This window comes from Lissotriton helveticus, chromosome 1_1, assembly GCF_964261635.1.
Source record: "Lissotriton helveticus chromosome 1_1, aLisHel1.1, whole genome shotgun sequence".
Classification (NCBI taxonomy): domain Eukaryota; kingdom Metazoa; phylum Chordata; class Amphibia; order Caudata; family Salamandridae; genus Lissotriton; species Lissotriton helveticus.
The window spans coordinates 611,608,732-611,631,140 of NC_136057.1; the positions used below are offsets into that span (position 1 = coordinate 611,608,732).

The window sequence follows — 22,409 nt, forward strand, 5'->3', positions numbered from 1 at the left end:
CCGCGTCACTGCCTATTTAGGCTCTGCCTCCTCACCTCGCGCGTTGTCCAAGCCCTGTGGCAGAGGGCGGAGGGCTTCGCGCTGAGCGCAGGAATTATAATTTGGCTATTTTAACTTTACTCTGCTGACTGCTAGCAGCTTACCTGGCAACTCCTTCACTGTCCCGCTGATTAAGAGCGGCGAACGGCATTTTGTTTTTAACTTGACCCCACCCCGCCTTCCCGACTCCTCCCCCACCGCGTCACTGCCTATTTAGACGTTCCTCATGCGTCAGCGCAGCGGACGAGCGCAGCGGGCGCGATGTAGGCGCGCCGGAGTTGCGCCAGAGTTAAGCCCGTCTGCGCCCGTCCACGGCAGACCGGGGCTTGGGGCCCTGACCCCTGGCTCTCGCATCCAATACTCTTCCGCGGCTTTGATCCAACTGCAGGGCCATTGGCCCCTCGATCCTCGTTCCATCCATCGGATCGCACTGCTGGGCTGCTACTCCACCTGTCAGGCCTGCCCATCTGGTTGCCCTCTCCTTCACGTGTCACCGCCCCCCCCTGCTTCACTTACCAGCTGTGATTTAAATTCTTCCCCTCTATCTATCATTTTACTTAACACCAGATCGGCTGTTAAACATCACCATGAACTTTTCACTCTTTTAGATACTGACAAACCCGATCTTTTATTGCTGACAGAAACATGGTTCACTGAAGCCTCCCTCCCTTCCCTCCTGGCTACCCTCCCCTCGACTTATTATGCCATCCGCTCAGATCGCCCTGGCGGGAAAGCGGGTGGAGGCGTTGCTCTTATTGCCCGCTCTGAGCTCCAGTTTCAAGTCCTCCCTTCTCCCCCCCTGGGCGGAATCGACTATTTGGTGGTCCGCTCTTCCTCCCTTTCCCCCCATTTAGCCATAGCACTCGTTTATCGCCCTCCTCAACCTACCCCCTCCTTTCTCCCGGCCTTTCAAGACCTACTTGGCACCCTGGCTGTCAACTATGCCTCGGCTTTGGTCCTCGGGGACTTTAATTATTGGCCTTCGGACCCTAAGGAGTGTCTGTCATCTAAGGAATTCTCAGAAACCCTTCTTTCTCTTAATTTTATTTCTTCTGTTCACACCCCTTCCCATATTCACGGGCACATCCTTGACCAGGTCTGGTCCCTTAATTGTACCCTTTCCACGCTGGCTGTTGTCCCTTGCACTTGGTCCGATCACTTTATAATTTCGTTTTCCCTCAGTCTTTCATTGGCCAAGACCCCCGTTCATATCAAGAACTCATGGGCTCGCAACTGGGGCAAGGTCAACTTGTCTGATCTCTCGATTGCACTCCGGGCCTCCCTTCCCCCTCTATCGGGACTTGATTCCGCAGCCCAAGCGAAAGCCATTGATTCATGGCTTACGGAAGGAAGCGATCGTCTAGCTCCTCTCCGGCGTACCTCGATTAGGCGCCCTAAAGACGCCAATCGGTGGTTCAACACCGAGCTGAAGGAATTGAAGCTTATGGTTCGAAGAGCTGAACGCAAGTGGAGACTGGACTACTCCCCGAATACCAGGACCCGCTACGTCCTCCTCCTGGGGACCTATAAGCAAAAAATTACTGAGGCCAAGAAAGCATATTTCTCGGCGAAAATCTTAGCTGCCGAGAATCAGCCAAAGGAGATCTTTGCCATCACCCATGAGTTGGCGTTCTCTGACCGGACCACACTCAAGCCCCCTCCCTCCCAGAAACTTTGTGATTCACTGAATTTTTATTTTGTCGATAAAATCAGGACAATTAAATCTAACATTCCCCCCCCTCCCCTTCTTTTGCTGACTCTCTCCCTCACCCAGTTCCAGCTTTTTTTTATTCCTTTCCTCCCCTTTCTGAAGAACTTTTTGTGTCTCTCCTCCCCAAAATTAAGTCCGGTTCTCCATCTGACATATGCCCAGCTCACATCTTACGGCAGATTTATACGGTTTGCTCGTTGCCCCCGCTGGACTTCCTTAACGATTCATTGGCCCGAGGGGTTGTGACTCCATCGTTAAAAGCCGCTTCCATCGTCCCTATTCTGCAGAAGCCGGGAGCCGACCCCTCTGTGATGGCTAATTATCGCCCCATCTCCCTTCTCCCTTTTCTGGCGAAGGTGCTGGAGCGGCATGTTACATCTGCACTCAGCTCCTTTGCCGAGGAGAATGGGAGGTTGGCCCCATGTCAGGCGGGATTTCGCCCAAGGCATTCGACAGAGTCAGTGGTGGTGTCAGTATCAGACACCCTCAGAGAGGGCTTGGACTCCGGTAGACCTCAGGCGCTGGTCCTCCTGGACTTGTCCGCCGCTTTTGACACGGTGGACCATTCCATCTTGCTTTCCCGTGTCAAGGCGGCGGGCATAGGAGGATCAGCCCTTATCTGGCTTTCGTCCTTTTTGAAGGACCGGACCCAGTCGGTCCATCTTGGGGAGTTTTCAGCTACCCCCTGCCAGGTCCAGTGCGGTGTTCCCCAGGGCTCTTCTCTCTCTCCTTTACTCTTTAATCTGTATATCGCTCCGCTCATCTTTGCCCTACAGCAACTGGAGGTCTCGGTATATAACTATGCCGATGACCTCCAGCTCATTTTCAATCTTTCTTCCTCTCCTGACTCCATCTCCAATTTCCAATCTACTCTATCTTTCATCAGGGACTGGATGAACTTCAACCACCTGAAACTCAATCCCGATAAAACGGAACTTGTGGTGACGGGTGGTTGCTCCAGTCCCTGGAATTCTCTCTTTTGGCCCCCCTCTTTTGGTTCTCCTCCTACTCCTGTTTCCTCTGTTAAGACTCTTGGTATTAAGTTAAACAATCAACTTACTATGCACTCCCAGATTGGTTCTGTGGTTTCTTCTTGCTTTCTTACTCTCCGCACTATCCGTTCTATTTCCCGTTTCTTTTCTTTCCCTGCACTCAAGCTAATTATGTCCGCACTGGTCCTGACCCGCCTGGACTACGGGAACATTCTGTACAATGGTATCCCTCAGTACAGCCTCCGTAAATTGCAATTAGTGCAAAACCAGGCTGCCCGTCTTGCCTTTGGTCTGCCTAAATTCCACCACGCCTCCCCCCTACTGAAAACCCTTCACTGGCTCCCGGTGCGGGAACGCGCCCTGTTTAAATTAGGCTGTATGGTATTCCAGGCCAGGTCTGGCCTGGCCCCCTCATTTATATCTTCAGCCATCAAGGCTTATGTCCCTGGCAGAGACCTCCGCTCTTCAGCACAACTCCTTTTGACTGTGCCCCGGTATCGGAAGAAAAGACATGGGGGCTCAAAATTCTCCTTTCTTGCCCCCATGTTCTGGAACTCTCTCCCTTTTGATCTTAGGTCCCTCACTGACTATTCCGTCTTCCGCAAAGCTTTGAAGACCTTTTTATTTCCTCAGGCTCTTCTTTAGCAAATTGCCTATTCCTCAGTTGCTGTTTTTAGTTGCTGTCCTCGCTCAGTCAGTCGCCTTCTACTTTAGCGCCAAGAAACCGCCCAGGTGTATGTTGCGCTCAATAAATATTTTAAACTTAAACTTATGTATTCATGTGTTACACATAACTGATTCAGCTTTATACTCCTGTGAATTTACTAACCCATCCATTTATCTACAGAATCTCATTCACTCTTCCTTCCTTAATCTCAACTATCCTTTCATTCATCCATCCGCTTTCACACTTTCATTCGGTAATTCTCGCAGGTCTGTTTTTGAGTAGATAAAGACACAATTACAGTAAATATCCTCGCAACATTCACATTCATTCATCCACTCATCTAACTTCACCACTCATTCATCCACCCCTCGCTCATATTCACTCCTTCACTCATCTATCTGTATGCTCGAATTTTAAGATTAATACATTTCCATTCTCGCATATCAATTCACACATCTTTCAATCCTCACATTTTCATTTATTCACCTAGTCTGTTGTCCATCTTACAATTTTATCGATCCGAATATCTTTCTCTCTATAGCCACCTATCATCCTCACACTCTCATTTAATCACCAGTTATCTGGCCATCCTCAAAAATGCCATTCATTCATTGTAGTCATACTCACGTTTCCTCACAATATCGTTCATAAACCCATCGATCTTCACTCTCATTAGTTCCCATCCTCACTCCATTTTTACAAATCCAACTATTATTTTACAGTACTATTTACATATTCATTCATCTAAACATGGGGATACTCACTTATTCACCCCGCACCCTCACTGTTTTTTATGTCTTTACAATCTCATCCAGCCATTGTCATATATTCTGCCACTAGTAATCACTCAGTACCATTGATTTATTACATACTTTCGTGTGAGTGGTAACATAGTTTATTTCTGGCAGCCATTTTTATGCACGAGACAATAACAGGGTTCAAAAGATGGAGCGAGCACCCTACCCTCTCTATCACACAAGGAGCTCACATTTGAATAGGGAATGTGTGACGCCCTGGAGAATCTATTGGACAATGTCTGACATTGATATTTGGCTTACCTTGGGCAAATATGGTCAGCCAACTAAGATTAGACCTGGCTCTCTTAAATATGAAAAAGATGATAGAATCATTATTATAAAATATTATTATCGTCTCAAGAGGACCCCTGCAGAATAGGCTATGGACCAAAATAACCGGTCCTGCTAGCTCCTCTCAACAGTGTCCGTAGGGTGTAAAAACTATTATAGAACAACTGCAAAAAATGAAGAAGGAACCTCTAAGAATTCTTATGCTTCCATTAAAGTGACTTTCAAACGTTCTGTGCTTTAAGACTACCACCCTAACCTGTCCAAAAACGCCATTAAAAATCTCAAACATAAAATTCTCAACAGCAAAAAAGAAACTCTTATCACAGACCCCTACTCTGCCACAAGCACAGTTTGTATTTGTATAAGACCATAAATCCACAATTTAGTTCATAATCTCAGCTAAAAATATAGTGAAATAGACAGAAGAATATTATACATATATCAAGATGTTGTAGGCTCTACCTAAGAAAAACAAAATCAATCCCACCTCTATTGTGACTCTGCCCAGGGATCATATTTGAACATATTAGTCTACGGCAGCCATTTTCTTGTAAATACTGTATTTGAGCGATCAAAGAACCAAAGAAACGTGTGCCTCTGATGCCTCCTGGTAAAATGGTATTGGAAGATCGGTGACATTTATAGATATTTTATGGATTAGATTAAAAGACTGGGTTACACAATCACACATGGATTTTACAATTTAGGGCCTGATTATGAATTTGGCGGACAGGGTTACAAATGTGAAGGATATCCCATCTGCTAAATTACAGTTCTATTATATCCATGATATCCAATTTATTTATTTGAAAGGTTTTATAAAGTGTGAACATGACCTGTACGGGTATCAGAGCGCTGTACAAAGGAGCGCATGTCAAAAAGGAGGAAGAGGCATGAATACAACACCTTAAAGGACCTTAACAAACACAGATACATTTTTAAAAAAAAACAAGTGCAACAACCCATCTTGTGGGACATGCAAAGTGTCAGGAGAGCAACATATCTAATGGAGCACGTGGAGAGAAAAAATAATGTAACTTCTAATACAGCGGATGTGATATTCGTCACATTTGTGACAAGTAACCCTGTCTGCCAAACTCATAATCAGGCCCTTAGTTCATATGTGAGGATTTGTTATTAATTTAGGGAGAATTTTATGTCTTTTTTATTGTAAGTTTTTAGGTGCCCTCATTAATGTGTTTTATTCTGATGAACATGTTTTCATTGTTTGTAATACATGGCAGCATCATGAAATGTACTGAAAATTCTTAAAAAAGAATGTATGCCAATTAGAGCCACAACACAGAGCTGCTTTTTAGCTAGGTTTGTGCTACACATATATCACATACATGCATACATACATACTTCCGCTGGGGAATGTCCAACCTGAAGAGTCATGCAGAAACACTAAAGCAAATCTAATTCATGTTATAGTAGTCCATGTCACATTCAGTCCAGCTGGGCGATGCAACCTTCATGTTCCTTTATGGCAACCATTTTTGACCCACGAAACAATGAGGGGGTTGAAGAGATACTGCTGCCAACCCATATGTTGAGCCGTGGGCATGTAGTGGACAACAAAAGTCCAAGCAAACTGGCTCTGAACTAAGCCCTGTGGATGCAATATCCCCATACTGGGGGAGAAATGATAGCAGTGGAAGCCAGCACGGTTCAGCGGCATGAGTGAAAGGGTTAAAAATAAGATAAAAACATACCTGATTGTCATGTCTCTCTGCCATCCCTCCGTCGTCTCTCCAGCAGAACAGGGAAGCAGGAAGCACCCAGCTCCCCAAAGCCAATCACAGCGCTGCAATGCATCAGTGTGATTGGTCTGAGCATCGTGGTTCGCTGCTCAGACCTGAACTGGGGGCCTGGGCTTGTTCTCTATGCAGGCTGTAATGCAGCCTGCATGGAAAACATGCAGAGTGCGTATGACTGTTTGGCCAGCCCGAGAGGGGCCCGCCCATAAAGCTGATGCAGCAGGGAAACGTAAAATGATAATAACGAGTTATTATCATTTTATGATTCCTTTATTCCAGGGCGGCAAAGAAGTGAGGAGCTGCCACTGAATGATGGAACTATAATTATTATCCCTGGGGAGGTCAGTTTTGCAGCTACAGAAGGGCTCAGCCAGTCCATGCAGGCACCTGTCTGAAGTGCAGCACCCTCACTTTGAGAGGTGAATTTATGCGGGAAAATAGAAATCATGACTTTGCATTTTATTAAAGGAGTATACATTTAAACAACTTAACACATTTTCATATACCTTTGTGGTTGCCACCTATTTAAGATTTCATCATTTGTGATGAATCTGGAACTTTGGCATATATTCTTGCACCACATGTTCCGAGGACACACTGATGAGGCGCCATTACCTGAAACGTTTAGTGGTGGCACCTTGGGTATCTCAAAACTGCATTTCATCTAATTAGGAAAGATGACATTATATAGACAATCCACGTTCTATGGACATATCTTGTCAAATAGCATAGGTGACGTCTAGCAATACTTCTAGCTTTTCATGTTAAATTGACTAGGACTCACTTTTTTTTTATTGTAAGCCGTTAAGTAAACTAAAATCCCCCTCATCACAGCTGACCTGCCTAATTGACTTAAATAGCACTGTGACATTAACCAAAAGGACAGTCCAATCTGATGTAAGCTGGCATTTTAGGAAAGGCAAGTAACACGCCTGCAGAGAACAGCCTTTGTTTGCCTGACATTTTAGCATCCGACTTCATTTTACCATAGCGATATTCCACACTGGCAAAGCAAATTATACAATCCTCTAGGATGTGTTGATACGTTTGCTTTGAAAAGGTAATTTTGAGTTCACGTTCAATGTGTCATTGTGTCTGGTCACTGCAGAGTGCCTTTGAGCGACTGTGTGACTACACAGAAATGTGCATCAGTGGAAAATCTGAGTCAATAATTTCATTGGAAACCTGGATAAAGTTCTACAGATGTATTAGTTTAGTGTTCATGTAACAGTATTGGGAGAAAATGCTAGCCAAGTATCGATAAACACAGAAACAGAAATATAGGTGCTCATGCGCACAGACCAACAAACATATAGGAATCCATGCCAGCTGACAGACAGTCGTACAGCATCCTGTGCAGCAACAGGAAATATTTGATGTGCCTCAATGGAGAAGGACGCATCAGATGATAGGAATGGTGTAGTGAGATTGATGTGTATAAGACAAACTCTCTGAAGTAGGAGAAGGATGATATTTGTCTTTAGATACCATTGTCAAAATATCGGTCTTTACACAGGCACCCATGTACACAGGGGCACACTTTGCAGACAAGCACAACTCAAGTATAGGCACCAACACACAACCGCCTAGCTGCAAAAGGCACTATCATGTGTAATGATGTCTTTATTTCTTATTTTATAGTTACTTAATAATATTATAACATATTTATTAATCTTAACTATAAAATATTTAGAACATTATTAAAAATATATTTACATATATATAAATAAACATATGTAAATATACAAATACATAATATATAAGAATTAAATTAATTAAAGTAATATTTATTATGTTAATTATTAATTTACACTACATTAAATATAACAAAATTAAAAACATTACATAGCAAAGGCAATACAATTTGTATTTACACCTGAACAAGTACAAAATTAGAGAATTTGTTGGATATCGGGTGGGTAAAAATTACTATTCCCACTCCAGAGAGTGCAACAGTAGGGAAAGCGTTGGATAGCCGGAGGGTAAAAATGACTATTCCCACCCCAGATAGTGCAACAGTAGGGAAAGCGTTGGATAGCGGGAGGGTAAAAATGACTATTCCCACTGCAGAGAGTGCAACAGTAGGGAAAGCATTGGATAGCGTAGGGGTAAAAATTACTTTTCCCACTTCAGTCAGTGCAACAGCAGGGAAAGCGTTGGATAGCGTAGGGGCAACAATTACTAATCCCACTCCAGAGAGTGCAACAGTAGGGAAAGTAATGATTTAATATTTAAATAAGAATACATTAATTTCCAATACCACTTTAAAATTAATTAAAATTAATTACCAATTACAAAATATGTATTAATTAATTAATTAATTAATTATAAATACCAATAAATGGTATTTATTACAAATTAATTACCTATTTATAATTAATTAACAACCAATTAATTTTCAATATCTAAAATGTAATAAGTAATACAAAAATTACCAATTAATAATCAATTAACAATATATTATTCATCAATACACAAACATAATTTAAATAATTATTGAAAAACAATTACATTACTTCCCACCCTATTCCCCTATAACCCAAAACCCACTCCAAATAATAAATTAAAACAAATTCATAGTTCTCAATTAAACAATTATTAAAACATAATTACCAATGAATAAAAATTAATTACCAAATATTAATTAATTAACAATGAATTAATTATCAATACATATAAATAAAAATACATATTTACCTAATTACAATTAAATTACTTCCCACCCTATTCCCCTATAAACCCACAACCCACTACAGAACTAAAACGCAAAATTTAATTCAAAATAATTAATGATTCGTATAAACGAATATTTAATTCACTATAATTAAATTACTTCCCACCCTATTCTCCTATGAACCCGCAACCCGCTACGGAATTAAATTACGCAAAAATGAAAAAACATAACATTCATTACTTTAAAAAAAGTTAAACATACATTACAAAAATAATATATATTTTTAACACATATACTAGCATACATGACAGTAAAAAATGTTTAGGTATTATGGAAAACAATATTGTAAATTCGATATTATGGAAATCAATATTTCTTACCTCAATTTCGATATTCTATCCAACTATATTTTGGTAATTCGATATTCTGGACTCTATATTTTTAATTCGATATTCTGGGCAGTCTATATTTTGGATTCGATATGTAGGGTGTTCACCATTTTATATTTATTTTTATTTATTTTCGGTATTTATAAAGCGCGACACTCATCCCAAGGGATATCACGGCGCTATGAACCAAGAGAGACTACTGAGGCATTGCTGGGGGGTTATGTTTTAGGGAAGGGTTATGTTTTAGGGAAAAGGTGGGTTTTCAGTTTTTGTCGAAACTGAACATAGTTTGTGGTGTGTCTAAGGTCGGAAGGTAGGTCATTCCATCTTCTGGCTGCCAGGTAGGAAAAGGCGCGGCCACCTGTTCTGACTTTGTAAATACGCTTAGGTTTGGCCAGAGCTGATTGACTTGATCGTAGATTCCTGTTGGGAACGTAGAAGTCGATCCTCCCTTGGAGAATTGTGGGGCCAGTTTTGTGAAGAGCTCTGTGCGTGTGACTTAGTAGTTTAAAGGCAGCTCTCTGGCGCATCGGTAGCCAATGAAGTTTCTTTAGGCATTCCGATGCCGGGTCTCGCTTGCCTTTATTACAGACCAGTTTGGCCGCCTGGTTTTGCAAGACCTGAAGGCGGGAGAAGAGTTGTTCGTTCATCCCTTCGAATAATGCGTTGCCATAGTCCAGGCGGCTAACCAGTAGGGCTTGGGTGACTGAGCGTCTGCAATCCAGGGGTATCCAGGGGACTATCTTTGAGAGAAGTTTGAGTATGGCAAAACCCTTGCCCCAGAGTGATCGGACGTGGTGCTTCATGGACAGGGCGTCGTCCATGATGATCCCCAAGTTTCTCGCGTGTTGTTTTGGAGTGGGGGCCAGTCCTAGTGTGGTGGCCACCATGTGGCGTCCCATATGAGTTTGGCTCCCCCGAACAAGAGAATCTCTGATTTGCCGGCGTTTAATTTTAGGCAGTGGTTGTGCATCCATTGGGCCATCTCGGAGAGACAGTCGTGAAGCTTTTTCTTTGTTGTCTCAGGCCCTTCATCCATTGCCACCATCAGCTGTGTATCATCAGCATAAGAGCATATGCCAATGCCCCACTTCCTTCCAATGTCGGCCAGTGATGAAATATAGACATTGAGAGTGGGGCTCAAAGAGGCCCCCTGGGGGACCCCACAGCCGATGGTGTTGGGTTTTGAGTGAAACTGACCCATATGCACTGCCTGGGTACGATTGCTCAGGAAGGATCGAATCCAGTTCAGTGCTGTTGATTGCACTCCTTTACTCAGGAGTGTGTTTAGCAGGCAGTCGTGGCAAACCGTATCAAACGCCGCTGACAGGTCAAGCAGTATCAGTGCCACCGATCCCCCTTGATCAGTGGAGCATCTGATACTGTCCGACACTGCCAGCAACGTTGCCTCGGTGCTATTGTTAGCTCTGAAGCCGGTTTGAGATGGATCCAGGAGAGAGTTATCTTCCAGATACCGGGTCAGTTGTATATTGACCGACTTCTCCAAGGCTTTGGAGAGATAGGGAAGCTGGGAGATAGGTCTGTAGTTCTCTGGATTAGAAATGTCGGATCCTGCTTTCTTCAAGAGGGGGGTCACGGAGGTGTGTTTCCAGGCCTCAGGGAAGGTAGCGGTGGTTAGTGACTTGTGGAAGAGTTGGGTGACAAGCGGGCAGAGCGTGGGTGCGATTCTGGAAAACACGAAGTGGGGGCAGGGGTCCGACGGGGATCCGGATTTGACTGTGCTCAGTAGCGCTAATACCTCCTCCTCAGAGAGTAGTTGAAAACTAGTTAGACGAGGTGTATTGCCTAAGTCTAATTGGTCGTTGCGTCTCTCTGATGTCATTATGTGCTCGCCAGGGTTGTCCGGCTTGCTAGGGGTATTTAGGGGAGTGAAGGTGGAGTATATTCTATTAATTTTGTCGGAAAAGAAAGTGCTGATGCGCTCACAAGCCTCGGTTGAGGGGGTGAGGGTTTGTGAGGTGCTGGATGGTTTGCTAAGCTCCTTCACTATTCTGAACAGTTCTTTTGCTGAGTTGCTGTTCTCATGAATACGTTGAGTAAAATACGCCTTTTTTGCATCTATATAGTGAGATGTTGAGTTATACAACCCTCATATAATTCCTCAACCACATTTCATTATCTTGTTCTTTAAACACCAAGCTGAATACAGACATTTTGAAACTGCAAATACAACTACAGGAGTCTGCACCACCATCGCCCTCAAATTACGCCGCACCATCAACTGCTCAAATGAGACTGCCGCCTTCCCCGATGGCTAGAAACATGCTAAGACCGCCCTCCTCGTTGCTACTGATGACATCTGCTCCCTCCTCGACAGGGAAAAACAGCAGCCTTCATCGTCCTGGACCTCTCAGCCGACTTTGACACCATCTCCCACCGCACCCTAAGCACCAGACTCCACAAAGCTGGCATCCGCAACAAAGCACTGGACTGGATCCATTCCTTCCTCATGGTAGAACACATTGAGTCAAACTACCACCGTACCTCTGAGAACCCACATATATCGGCTGTATAGTTACCCAGGGTTCCTCCCTGAGCCCCACCATCTTCAACATCTACATGGCCCTGCTCACAGTCATAGTCAGCAAATAAGAACTCAACATAATCTCTTACGCTGATGACACCCAGCTGATCCTCTCCCTCACTAACGAGCCCACAATATCCAGAAACAATTCTCACAACAGGATATAGGCAGTTGCTACCTGGATGAGAGGCAGCTGCCTCAAGCTTAACTCGGACAAGACCAAAGTCCTGGGGCCCAACACCTCCACTTGGGAAGGCTCCTGGTGGCCTGCCATGTTAGGACCCTCCCACACCCATGCACAAAACCTCAGCATCATACTGGACTCTTCGCTCATGATGAACCACAAGATCACTGCTGTGTCCTCATCATGCTTCCACACTCTTTGTCTGCTTTGAAAGACCTTCAGATGGATCCCCACAGAGACCAGAAAGATGGTCATCTATGCACTCATCATCAGCAGACTCGACTAAGGCAATGCACTCTACACAGGCGTCACCCAGAAATCCCTCAGCAACCTACAGAACGTTCAGAATTCCGTAGACAGATGGGTCCTCAACATCCCCTGCGCAGCCACATCTTCAAACATCTGTGGAAACTCTACTGGCTGCCAGTCAAGAAAAGAGTCCAGTTCAAGCTCCTCACACACACTTACAAAGCCCTCCATGGCACTGGACCAGCATAACTGAACCACCACCTTTCATTCCATGTACCCAAAAGACCCCTCTGCTCTGCTGAACTGGCTCTTGCCACCATCCCTCGGATCTGCAAGACCAGGACCAGAGGAAGATCCTTCTCCTACCTCGCTGCCAAAACCTCAAACACCTTGCCTCGCCACCTCAGGCTATACCATACTTTCAGAGCCATCTGATACTGCTGCATTCCAAATAACTGGCTTATTGGTTATATCTACTTTGACCTCATCCTGGCATAGGATTTACAAAAAAATAAAGTGTGTCCCTCAGTCTCCTCGTATTGCATACAAGGTGGACACAGGTTATTCTCTTGACCCAGAACCGGTGAAGTCCCCAGCCGGAACTTTATATAAAGTGATTTAGCTGTAGTGCTTTGTATCTGTTTTAAGCATTCTTCGAAGTAGGGGGCCCATTTGCTCAATAGAAATGTGTCTGTCAATCATACCAGAGTACATGTTGTTGTTTGCAGTGAAAGAAGAGTAAAAATATTTCCTTAATGACACAGCCTCCTCCAGCCGAGAGAGAATCAATTTCTGACTAATATTCTAGCAGCCCGAGGTCTACTGATGTAATAATATCAGACAGTCCGGTCTTTTGGCAACCCATCTAAGAATGCACTGTTCTGTTGGCTAGAAGTGCTTGAAGGTGTACGACAAGATATGGAACATCTGGGAGCTATGAATGGACGGAGGGAAAACATACATTTCCTCTTTCGAAGAAAAACACCTGGCTTGTTTTGGGCTTAGTGCCTTAAATCTTCTCTGCATTTCAGTGTCCAGCAATCTGAATGCCAAAATACATGCTCTCCCAGGCGAGCATACCTTGATCGCAGGTCCACCCCAGCAGTAAATATTACTCTGGATCAGCACGTCAGGCTGACAACTGATTCCTGCAAATATTCCATCATTGGGAGTCCACACATTGTAGCCTCCAATTACCCTACATCAATGTGCTCCAGCACAGCACGTTGATATCCATGCCCCCGCCAAATGTTAGCATTGGCTGTCTAGTGGACTAATTGGAAGCCCTAAACCACCCAATCAAACCAGCACTCCCCAGGTTCCTCTCTGTCCTGATGAGACCCTTATACCTGATAATGGGTCGAAACACCGTTGACACTAATAAAGACAGATCTTACTCTTGTGTGAATTAACACTGGATTTTACCCATTGTGTTAGAAATATACATAATGCATTTTGGCTTTCTTTAAATGTAATAACCAATATACCATGTATGTTTATTCACATCGTACTTTTTCTTCTTTGATGGTTTATGGTTCTTAGCACTTGGGGTCCACTTGGGGTCCTTACGTAATATCTCCTCACCATTCACTTGATAATTTATTGTGTGACTCAGTATCTGTTATTCATGAAATATTACACTTTGATTTGGCTAAATACTGTCTGGTTTCTTCTTTTGAATTAAACAATAACAGAATTTATTTTCTGCTGGAAACATTATTGTTTTGTTATAAGATTAAGTCTATCCAGGATTTCCTATATAATCATATTTATTGTTTAGAAAATGAGTTCCATGTGAACACTTTTCCCAAGTTATACACCATGTTCACATGAACATTTGGGTTGTGCTCTTGTTAATTGCAACTTCTTGTAGTCACATCTGTGCCAGGGTATATTTCATTTCATTGAAAGGCCTACTAAAGAAGATTTTGAGCATTTTTTCTGCATTTTTGACTTATACTTATTCTATTAGATCCTGGGGTTCCTTGAGGTTTTGCCATAATATAGGGGCCCATTAGGATGGCGGTGAATCCGCATCCTCCGGGTCGGCGGAAGCCACTGCCAGCCTGGAGGATGGGGATTCACCGCCTTGGACTGCGAACACACCACCAGCCACATTAGGATGGCGGTGGGATCAGCGGCAGACGGCAAGTCCGTCTGCCGCTGATCCGCGGTGTGTGTACCCACACAAGACACTGCCGGCCATATTATGATGCAGGCGGAAACATGCTTTTCCACGGCGGCTTTTCCGCCGTGGAAAACCATATGGTCTTTTGTGTTTGGGGGCCCGTTGCGAGCCCCCAGGGTGTTGGGGGTTGGGGAGTGCACATGGGGGGTACCTATGGTAACCCCCCGCTTTGGCATGCACAAGGTGGCAGGCACCACGCGGTGCCTGACAATTTGTGCATGCCACAGTTAAACATGCATATTTTACATTGCTCAAAGCAGCACCCGCCGCAATGTAAAATATACGGGATGTGACCGCCAGGGTGGCGGTCACATCCTAATTGCTACAGAGGGACCGCCGCTGCCCCTGCGCTCGGTCCCTCCACCTCGGGGGTGGCGGATGGACGCAAGTCCGTCCGCCATCCTAATCGACCACTTAGTTAGCATGGAGAGTAACTCTATAGGTTATGTTTGTGTTGTTGTAAGAATTGTATCTTTTGATGTTAGTAGCTCTGGTAGTAGGCAGATGATTTACTTTTTCTCCTGTTGAGATTGCACAGCATCTAATTTGAAAATGGTTCTGGCCAATTGTTAGACTTGGCTGGAGTCTGTTGTGTAAATTGTTATACATTTTATTTCAAAAGTACTGCTGTTGTATGCTCAAATAATGTTTTAGTTTTTTTAGGAAGTCCTAAATGAGTCAACCAGCTATATTAATGCTCAATGTCTAATTATTATTTGTTTGGGGCCAGATGTACTAACAATTTTTGCAGGCGCAAATGGGTTTTAGACCCGTTTGTGACCACAAAAAACATGTGGCCCATGTACTAATCCTATTTTGCAAGTCGCAAATCAATCTGTGACTAGCAAAATAGGATTAGCGACTCGCTATTAGGAAGGGGCGTTCCAAGGTCATCCCTTCCTAATAGCGACTTCTGAAGCTATGCATGACTGTTTTGCGACGGCAACACAGTCGCAATTTGCCACCTTTCACAGAAGGATGGTAAACCACTCGCAAACAGGAAGGGGTCCCCCGAGGACTCATTCCCCTTTGTGAGTGGCTCTAAAAATATTTTTAAGGGCAGACAGCAGTCCCAGGGACCACAGGCTGCCCTTTAAAAATGAAACAGAAATGTTTCATTTTTATTTGTTAGATGCATACTATTTTCCTTTAAGGAAAAAGGGCTGCATTGAAAAAAAAAACTTCTTTATTTAAAAGCACTACCAGACATGGTGGTCTGTTGACCCCAGCAGGCCACCATCCCTGGGAGTGCCTGCCATTCCTAAGGGGGTGCTACAACCTTATTAATATGCATGAGGCATGCAGTTTGCGACCCCATTGGTAATCGCAAACAGTGTCTCAGACACTGTTGGGCATCCCACTTTGCGAGTCGCAAATTGCGAGTCGTAATTTGCGACTCGCAAATTGATGGGTCATACATCTGGCCCTTGAGACTGTACAATGCTGAGGATATTTGGTTAATATTCTCTCATTGTGTGATTCACCAGTCTGTCTTCTCAATACAAAATTTCTATTATTATTATTATTATTTTATTGTGAGCTTATCCTTTTGTTTAAAGGCATTTGGCTATTGGAATATTTTATCATCAAATTGTTTTAAAACGTAAATATACATTTCTATGAGTTGGCTTTAAGTAAATGTGTAATTTATTGATTCAGAACTTCTGTATATGTCCAGGAAAAACATCTCAGTTCCCATGCTAAATTGTATTATGTTGCTAAAGTTTTTTAACCGTTGATGAAATTCCCATAACTTTTCCTTCCTGCCCTTCCATATCCTGATCACATCCTGTATGTTTCTTTTCCAGTTCACTATTTTGCCATTCTATCTTTCATTACCAATGCTATAGTTTGACTCAAAATTGTATTTGAATATGTTTGCATAAAAAGGAGCCGCATTGGAACTCATAGCATTTGCGGATATCTGTTTTTAAAATTGTCATGAGATTTACAGAAAAATATAATACAATATTATATGCAGTAGTTGTATTTGAAAAGTAATGTTTGCCTTCGTAATTTCCTAATGTATTAGTAATTACTCAGCAATCTAAAGTCTTTCATTTCGGAGAGTTGCAGTCTATAGTGATTTGGAACCCAATGAACATAAAATAATCCCTCCCATAGGGTGCCTTAAATGTTGTAACTGTCTAAGACAGTCATTGGTGTCCTCAATATAGGTGCCAAACAACATGATCAAAGATGTTGCCAAGTTGTTTATGTAAATAGATAGCATTGTCAGAAACTTATTCATTCATGAGTTTATTGGGCTTTCTAGTGGATTAACTAGGGATGTACACGTTTTGGCACTTTATTTAAAACAAACACTAACTGGTGTTTACTAAACAATATGGGTTTAGTAGTTTTCAGTAATCCAGTCTTTCTCTCAAGTCTCTATTCGTGCTCTCTGGCCAACAGTTATTTATAGTATTGTGTTTAAATTCTTATTTTATAATGCAATTCAATTCAATTCAAAACAGCTTTATTCGGTTGGAACATACAACCATAAAAGCACAATTTATAACACATGACAGTTAAAATGTATATAAATATAGGCATCCATGTTAAAAGGACATATGATTACTAGTTTCCAATATACGTCGTATATTGCATCGGTTCTCTTAATGTAAACAATTAACACATAGCAGCTTTACATAGTTAGTGTTAAGAGTAACACCAGAGCTTCACAAAATGCAGTTTAAAATTCATAGATTATAACATAACTCAAAATGTAAACAATAGACTCATAGCAGCATAACAGGATAGCAAAGTAAGTATCCAGTATTACGAAGATTTGTGTGAATTCAATTGAGTCTGTCAAAAGTGTCATTCAGAAGGAGGAGTGGAGGTTAGCCAAAGAGGAGGGCACTGAAGCACAATGTCTTAAAAAGTTAATTTTAAAGGGTTGCCTGGAGTACAAATCCCTTTCGGAACATTTGTTGGGTTTCTGGCATGTTAGGGAAGAATTGAATTGGAGAGGAGATGAGTTGTTCAGGGGTGAGAAAGTAATCCCTCCCCTCAAAGCTCTGAGAAAAATAACCAGGTTTTACTTTTTTCAGGATTTTTGGATGATCCATCCTGTATATTTATTCTGCTGGCTGGCAAGGAGTTCCAAGGTTTTGCAGCTTGCTTTGAGAATAAAATTCCATCAATAGAATTTTTCCTTTCGGGAGGCTTACAGTGCTTAATTTGAGCAAGTGGTTTCCGGTGCTGGGCACCGGCACTTAATTGTCAACACAGATACCAATGACAGTATGCCATACGGTGGTGCTGTCTGTCGAATTAAGAGATGAGCATATCAACAGTTGTTTATTAGTTGAATGTACAGTAAAATGACTAATACTGACTGCTCAAGGAATTTTTACAGCTTTGGGGGTAAGGAATAGTCTGAATTTTCACACTTATAGGAGTATCATGCATGGTCAGTAATTGTGTAGGTATGCCAGTGGTAGTGCTGACAGGGGCAAAATGTAGTGAATGCTACAGTGGCCTCCTGACGAGGGCCTTGGCACTTATTTTTTACATATTAGGCACTGGGGATGCAAGATAGGTCAGGGTGGCAGTCTTGAACAGTGCCTGATTCGTGGCGGTCACATCCTAATTGCTACAGAGGGACCACCGCTGCCCCTGCCGTCGGTCCCTCCACCTCGGGGGTGGTGGATGGACGCAAGTCCGTCCTCCATCCTAATCGACCACTTAGTTAGCATGGAGAGTAACTCTATAGGTTATGTTTGTGTTGTTGTAAGAATTGTATCTTTTGATGTTAGTAGCTCTGGTAGTAGGCAGATGATTTACTTGTTCTCCTGTTGAGATTGCACTGCATCTAATTTGAAAATGGTTCTGGCCAATTGTTAGACTTGGCTGGAGTCTGTTGTGTAAATTGTTATACATTTTATTTCAAAAGTACTGCTGTTGTATGATCAAATAATGTTTTAGTTTTTTTAGGAAGTCCTAAATGAGTCAACCAGCTATATTAATGCTCAATGTCTAATTATTATTTGTTTGGGGCCAGATGTACTAACAATTTTTGGTAGCGCAAATATGTTTTAGACCCGTTTGTGACCACAAAAAACATGCGGCCCATGTACTAATCCTATTTTGCAAGTCGCAAATCAATCTGTGACTAGCAAAATAGGATTAGCGACTCGCTATTAGGAAGGGGCGTTCCAAGGTCATCCCTTCCTAATAGCGACTTCTGAAGCTATGTATGACTGTTTTGCGACCGCAATACAGTCGCAATTTGCCACCTTTCACAGAAGGATGGTAAACCACTCGCAAACAGGAAGGGGTCCCCCGAGGACTCATTCCCCTTTGTGAGTGGCTCTAAAAATATTTTTAAGGGCAGACAGCGGTCCCAGGGACCACAGGCTGCCCTTTAAAAATGAAACAGAAATTTTTCATTTTTATTTGTTAGATGCATACTATTTCCTTTAAGGAAAAAGGGCTGCATTGAAAAAAAAAACTTCTTTATTTAAAAGCACTACCAGACATGGTGGTCTGCTGACCCCAGCAGGCCACCATCCCTGGGAGTGCCTGCCATTCCTAAGGGGGTCTCAAATTGCTACAGCCTTAATAATATGCATGAGGCATGCAGTTTGCGACCCCATTGGTAATCGCAAACAGTGTCTCAGACACTGTTGTGCATCCCACTTTGCGAGACGCAAATTGCGAGTCGTAATTTGCGACTCGCAAATTGATGGGTCATACATCTGGCCCTTGAGACTGTACAATGCTGAGGATATTTGGTTAATATTCTCTCATTGTGTGATTCACCAGTCTGTCTTCTCAATACAAAATTTCTATTATTATTATTATTATTATTATTTTATTGTGAGCTTATCCTTTTGTTTAAAGGCATTTGGCTATTGGAATATTTTATCATCAAATTGTTTTAAAACGTAAATATACATTTCTATGAGTTGGCTTTAAGTAAATGTGTAATTTATTGATTCAGAACTTCTATATATGTCCAGGAAAAACATCTCAGTTCCCATGCTAAATTGTATTCTGTTGCTAAAGTTTTTTAACCGTTGATGAAATTCCCATAACTTTTCCTTCCTGCCCTTCCATATCCTGATCACATCCTGTATGTTTCTTTTCCAGTTCACTATTTTGCCATTCTATCTTTCATTACCAATGCTATAGTTTGACTCAAAATTGTATTTGAATATGTTTGCATAAAAAGGAGCCGCATTGGAACTCATAGCATTTGCTGATATCTGTTTTTAAAATTGTCATGAGATTTGCAGAAAAATATAATACAATATTATATGCAGTAGTTGTATTTGAAAAGTAATGTTTGCCTTCGTAATTTCCTAATGTATTAGTAATTACTCAGCAATCTAAAGTCTTTCATTTCGGAGAGTTGCAGTCTATAGTGATTTGGAACCCAATGAACATAAAATAATCCCTCCCATAGGGTGCCTTAAATGTTGTAACTGTCTAAGACAGTCATTGGTGTCCTCAATATAGGTGCCAAACAACATGATCAAAGATGTTGCCAAGTTGTTTATGTAAATAGATACCATTGTCAGAAAATTATTCATTCATGAGTTTATTGGGCTTTCTAGTGGATTAACTAGGGATGTACACGTTTTGGCACTTTATTTAAAACAAACACTAACTGGTGTTCACTAAACAATATGGGTTTAGTAGTTTTCAGTAATCCAGTCTTTCTCTCAAGTCTCTATTCGTGCTCTCTGGCCAACAGTTATTTATAGTATTGTGTTTAAATTCTTATTTTATAATGCAATTCAATTCAATTCAAAACAGCTTTATTCGGTTGGAACATACAACCATAAAAGCACAATTTATAACACATGACAGTTAAAATGTATATAAATATAGGCATCCATGTTAAAAGGACATATGATTACTAGTTTCCAATATACGTCGTATATTGCATCGGTTCTCTTAATGTAAACAATTAACACATAGCAGCTTTACATAGTTAGTGTTAAGAGTAACACCGGAGCTTCACAAAATGCAGTTTAAAATTCATAGATTATAACATAACTCAAAATGTAAACAATAGACTCATAGCAGCATAACAGGATAGCAAAGTAAGTATCCAGGATTACGAAGATTTGTGTGAAGTCAATTGAGTCTGTAAAAAGTGTCATTCAGAAGGAGGAGTGGAGGTTAGCCAAAGAGGAGGGCACTGAAGCACAATGTCTTAAAAAGTTAATTTTAAAGGGTTGCCTGGAGTACAAATCCCTTTCGGAACATTTGTTGGGTTTCTGGCATGTTAGGGAAGAATTGAATTGGAGAGGAGATGAGTTGTTCAGGGGTGAGAAAGTCATCCCTCCCCTCAAAGCTCTGAGAAAAATAACCAGGTTTTACTTTTTTCAGGATTTTTGGATGATCCATCCTGTACATTTATTCTGCTGGCTGGCAAGGAGTTCCAAGGTTTTGCAGCTTGCTTTGAGAATAAAATTCCATCAATAGAATTTTTCCTTTTGGGAGGCTTACAGTGCTTAATTTGAGCAAGTGGTTTCCGGTGCTGGGCACCGGCACTTAATTGTCAACACAGATACCAATGACAGTATGCCATACGGTGGTGCTGTCTGTCGAATTAAGAGATGAGCATATCAACAGTTGTTTATTAGTTGAATGTACAGTAAAATGACTAATACTGACTGCTCAAGGAATTCTTACAGCTTTGGGGGCAAGGAATAGTCTAAATTTTCACACTTATAGGAGTATCATGCATGGTCAGTAATTGTATAGGTATGCCAGTGGTAGTGCTGACAGGGGCAAAATGTAGTGAATGCTGCAGTGGCCTCCTGACGAGGGCCTTGGCACTTATTTTTACATATTAAGCACTTGGGATGCAAGATAGGTCAGGGTGGCAGTCTTGAACAGTGCCTGATTCTTGGAGTAATGCTTTGATTATTTGCTGGTGATCCTCAATATCAAATGCTGCATGACATTCATTTGTGGTGGTAACTAACGCTTTAAAAGAGAGGCACCATCCTTCACATATTTTACTGATATACTAATTTTAAATCAAACCTCGTGTCACACCCATGTTTTGCAACACAAGGTGGCATATTGTGATTTCTCAATTAGGAGACAATTGACCTGAAAGGTGCACATAACAGTGATTATATATTCGATGTCTCACCTTGTCAGTTAGTAATGTGATACTTACCCACTGTAACAACCACATTTTAAAATGTAGGCGACTCTCACACCTGACATCTTTGGTATTAGTACATGGTTAATTTGGTACACATGTCATCTTACATGGATCAAGCATTAATCTAACTGCAAGTGTGTTCCTCAGTAAAGAAATCAGTGAATTCCTTACCCCATTGTTGTCCAGTGCGCGGAATATCTGCTCAGCATACTCTGAAGACTCGTTGCCCACTGTGCAGTCAGAAAACTGTTTCCGAAATTCATGTAAAGTTATCATTCCGCTGGGGCATTCCTGCACAAACTTTCTGGAAACCAAGCACAACGAGGTACTTTTCTATTAATGTGGCTGATTGTAGAGCAATGGTTGCAAATACTTTGGATTTTTTTAAGATATCAAAAGCATTTCTAGTCAAAGTTGCATTCGAAATGTTATATGTTCAAAGCACTGCTCACCTGCAAAAATTATCTTGGGCTACATGTTTTCATCCATGCCTAGATTGATCAGAAACAGTTCCCGCCTAACTTAAGTGCCAAACCCTGGAAGCTGTATGGGTTTGCTTTTTCACAGAGGAAGACCAGTTTTTTAGGCATTCTATGTCTTCACAAAATGAGCTCCTCGATGGAGGATAGAAGCAACTTCACTGGCATGGAGGGGGGCTGGGTGGAGTAGGACATGTTACAAAGCAAACTTTTACAATGCATGCCTTTACAACGCATTTTATACATCGCAACATCCATTACGAAGCATGATTTTACAACGCATACCATCACAACACATTTTTAGAA

At 42.0% G+C, this 22,409-nt stretch overlaps 1 protein-coding gene across 1 annotated transcript in view; it reads right to left on the reverse strand.

Annotated features, from left to right (window-relative positions):
- LOC144770256 (guanylyl cyclase inhibitory protein-like) overlaps positions 1–21,923 on the reverse strand; it is a 94,169-nt gene extending 72,246 nt beyond the window's left edge. The window contains exon 1 of the mRNA XM_078654619.1: positions 21,796–21,923. Within this exon, the coding sequence (XP_078510745.1) occupies positions 21,796–21,900 (105 nt within the window). The 5' untranslated portion in view covers positions 21,901–21,923. The remainder of the gene's footprint in view (positions 1–21,795) is intronic.
- Positions 21,924–22,409: the final 486 nt, after the last annotated feature.